General features: G+C 48.8%; 1 protein-coding gene across 1 annotated transcript in view; it reads right to left on the reverse strand.

Moving 5' to 3' along the window:
* Positions 1 to 3023, reverse strand: part of EIF3L (eukaryotic translation initiation factor 3, subunit L) — a 54801-nt gene that overhangs the window by 39109 nt on the left and 12669 nt on the right. The window contains exons 2-4 of the mRNA XM_011978893.1: positions 2656 to 3008; positions 2093 to 2141; positions 350 to 560 (exon numbers count right to left, since the gene is read on the reverse strand). Coding sequence (XP_011834283.1) covers positions 350 to 560; positions 2093 to 2141; positions 2656 to 2817 — 422 coding nt within the window. The 5' untranslated portion in view covers positions 2818 to 3008. The remainder of the gene's footprint in view (positions 1 to 349; positions 561 to 2092; positions 2142 to 2655; positions 3009 to 3023) is intronic.

Below are 3023 nucleotides of genomic sequence, written 5' to 3' on the forward strand. Positions count from 1 at the left end.
TCTACTAAAAATACAAAAAAAAGTAGCTAGGCGTGGTGGCACATGCCTGTAGTCCCAGCTACTCGGGAAGCTGAGGCTGGAGAATCACTTGAACCCGGGAGGCAGACATAGCAGTGAGCCGAGAGCTTGCCACTGCACTCCAGCCTGGGCAACATATGACACTCCGTCTCAAAAAATAATAAACACATAAATAAAATAAAGTCTAACAAAATAAAACGTCCCTAGCCACAAGGACTCACAAAGACCACCCCCCCAAGCACTGTTTACAAAGTGCTCGCCCCATTTGTAGGAACTGTAATACCAGGCCAGTCCCACCCAGAAAGAGGGCCTTTCAGCCAGTAGTCCACACCTGTTCTCATAGATGTCCTGGATCTCATACACCTTCTGGTCAATGACATCGCTGGAGACACGACTGGCCTGTAGCTCATACACTTTCTGGTCAATCAAATCTGAGACAGTTTTGTGGAAATACTGGATGAAGTTTTTGATCACCTCAGGGATCACCTGATAGGTTTGCTGTTCATACTGACGTTCATAAGCAAGGTCCTGCTTTGGATCTCCTGGAGGTTGGATAAAACAAACACAGAGTGCTTTCAAACCCACATACATGATAGAACAAAATGGCAAGACCGCCCCAGAAACTAAACTCAGGTCTGAGTAAAATTCCCTTTTGAACACTCAGAGATACAAACATCTCAAGTCACTCCCAATCTCATTGTCCCTGTTTCTTCAAAAATATTACCACGACTTAAAGTTATTTTTCACTTATTATCTGTTTTGCACCCTTCTCCCAAGTCTAGGAAATCAGGAATCTTGTCTGTCTTGTACTCAGATGTACCCTCGGCCTAGAAAAGTATGAGTTAGAGGGGAGAGAGGCAAGACTGTTGGAATGTAAGTGGTAACAGGTATTTAATATTTCTTGAATGAATAACTGTCACCTTCTAAATATATGACTTGTGGCAATTAAATCTCTGTGCTACATTTTCTCTTCTTTTTTTGTTTTTTTTTTTTTGAGACAGTCTCACTTTGTCCCCCAGGCTGGAGTGCAGTGGCATAATCTCCGCTCACTGCAAGCTCCCGCCTCCTGGGTTCAAGCCATTCTCCTGCCTCAGCCTCCTGAGTAGCTGAGACTACAGGCGTCTGCCACCATGTCCGGGTAATTTTTTTTTTTTTTTTTTGTATTTTTAGTAGAGACGGGGTTTCACCATGTTAGCCAGGATGGTCTAGATCTCCTGACCTCGTGATCTGCTCATCTCCGCCTCCCAAAGTGCTGAGATGACAGACGTGAGCCACCACGCCCGGCCTATTTTCTCTTCTTTAGGAGACAACAGTAATGTACAGAACCGCTGTAAGAATTAAACAAAATATTGCACACAACGTACTTAGAACAATGGATAACACTGACTACTAAGTCCAGTCACTATAACATTTCAGGAAACCTCCCAAAAGATTTCATCCGGGCTTGGTTTGAATTAAATTTTTCACATCAAGATTTCCTTCTTTGGGCCAGGTGCAGTGGCTCACGCCTGTAATCCCAGCACTTTGGGACGCTGGGGTGGGTGGATCACCTGAGGTCAGGAGTTTGAGACTAGTCTGGACAACACGGCGAAACCTCGTCTCTACTAAAAAAAAAAAAAGTAAAAAATTAGCCCGGAATGGTGGTGGGTGCCTGTAATCCTAGCTACTTGGGAGGCTGAGACAAGAGAACTGCTTGAATCCGGGAGGCGGAGGTTGCAGTGAGCAGAGATCGCATCACTACACTCCAGCCCCGGGGAGGAAAGAGGGAGACTCCATCTCAAAAAAAAAACAAAAAACAAAAAACAAAAAACAGGTTTTCTTCTTTGGCTAATAGTTTACACAAGAAAACCATAGCCAGGTAAGTAATCCTCCTCTTCCGAGACTGAGGTGGACTATGATAAAAAGCCTGGTTTATTAGGCTTTATACAACCCCACGCACCGGCAGGTAATGACTGACTCCAAACCTGGACCACCAAAGAGCAATTTTTAACAGGTGCCTGTCAGAGCTGGTTCTAAGACATTCCAAAGAAACTGATCCCTACGAGTACTCAGCCAGCCTAAGCGGTGGTCTCACCTGTGTGCATATCATAGTCGCCCGGATAAGCGTAGGGGTCATAAGCCGCCTAGAAGGAAAGAGACAGTCAGGAACAGTCGCCAACTCGTGAATTCAAAACGCTCATCCTAGAGTCTAGATGCCAAGCAGAGAGCTAAGGATACAGAGGCGGATAAGACACTGTGCCTGCCTTTGAGGAACTCACATGCCTTAGAGAAAAGCGACAGTAAACAGACAATGACAATACATTACGGGTGCAAAGGACAAGAGGCTGTGGGAATCAGCGAGATTTGACCTGACGGAGCCCAGACCAAAAAAACTCAGGTGCAGAAACACAGAAATGTCTAACAAGCCTTGGTCTCCGGTCTTAGAAAGGGGAAGGACAAGCGAACCGGACACGCGAAGTGGGCGGGCAGAGCCAGGGTTGTCTAGGGGCCGGGAACAGAGGGAGCAGCCTGAGGGCCGCGCGGCAGGTAGGCCGGAGCTGGCCGCGGCCCAGAAGCTGCCTCGCGCCGGGACCCACATCCAGAGGTCCCACAGATCTCCCCGGCGTGAAGCTCACCGCGCGCTTAGGGCCACCTTACCTCAGACTCATAATCATCAGCGGGATACGACATGGCTACCGGGCTCACGAGCACCGCCGGAAAGAGAGAAATGAGCGGCCCGCGCCTGCGTCCTGAGGCCGGAAGTTCAGCCCCCCTCGGGCCTGCCGGGAAACCGGAAGCCTTTCCGAGGCCGCTGGCCATCTGAGACAGCCATATCAAGAAGGAAGAGGTTCCGGGCTCGGTGGCTCACGCCTGTAATCTCAGCACTTTGGGAGGTCGAGGCGGGCAGATCACCTGAGGCTGAGGTCGGGGGTTCGAGACCAGCCTGACCAATGTGGAGAAACCCCGTCTCTACTAAAAATACATAATTAGCCGGGCGTGGTGGCGCATGCCTGTAATCCCACCTA

This window comes from Mandrillus leucophaeus, unplaced genomic scaffold (genome assembly GCF_000951045.1).
Source record: "Mandrillus leucophaeus isolate KB7577 unplaced genomic scaffold, Mleu.le_1.0 Scaffold2, whole genome shotgun sequence".
NCBI lineage: Eukaryota > Metazoa > Chordata > Mammalia > Primates > Cercopithecidae > Mandrillus > Mandrillus leucophaeus.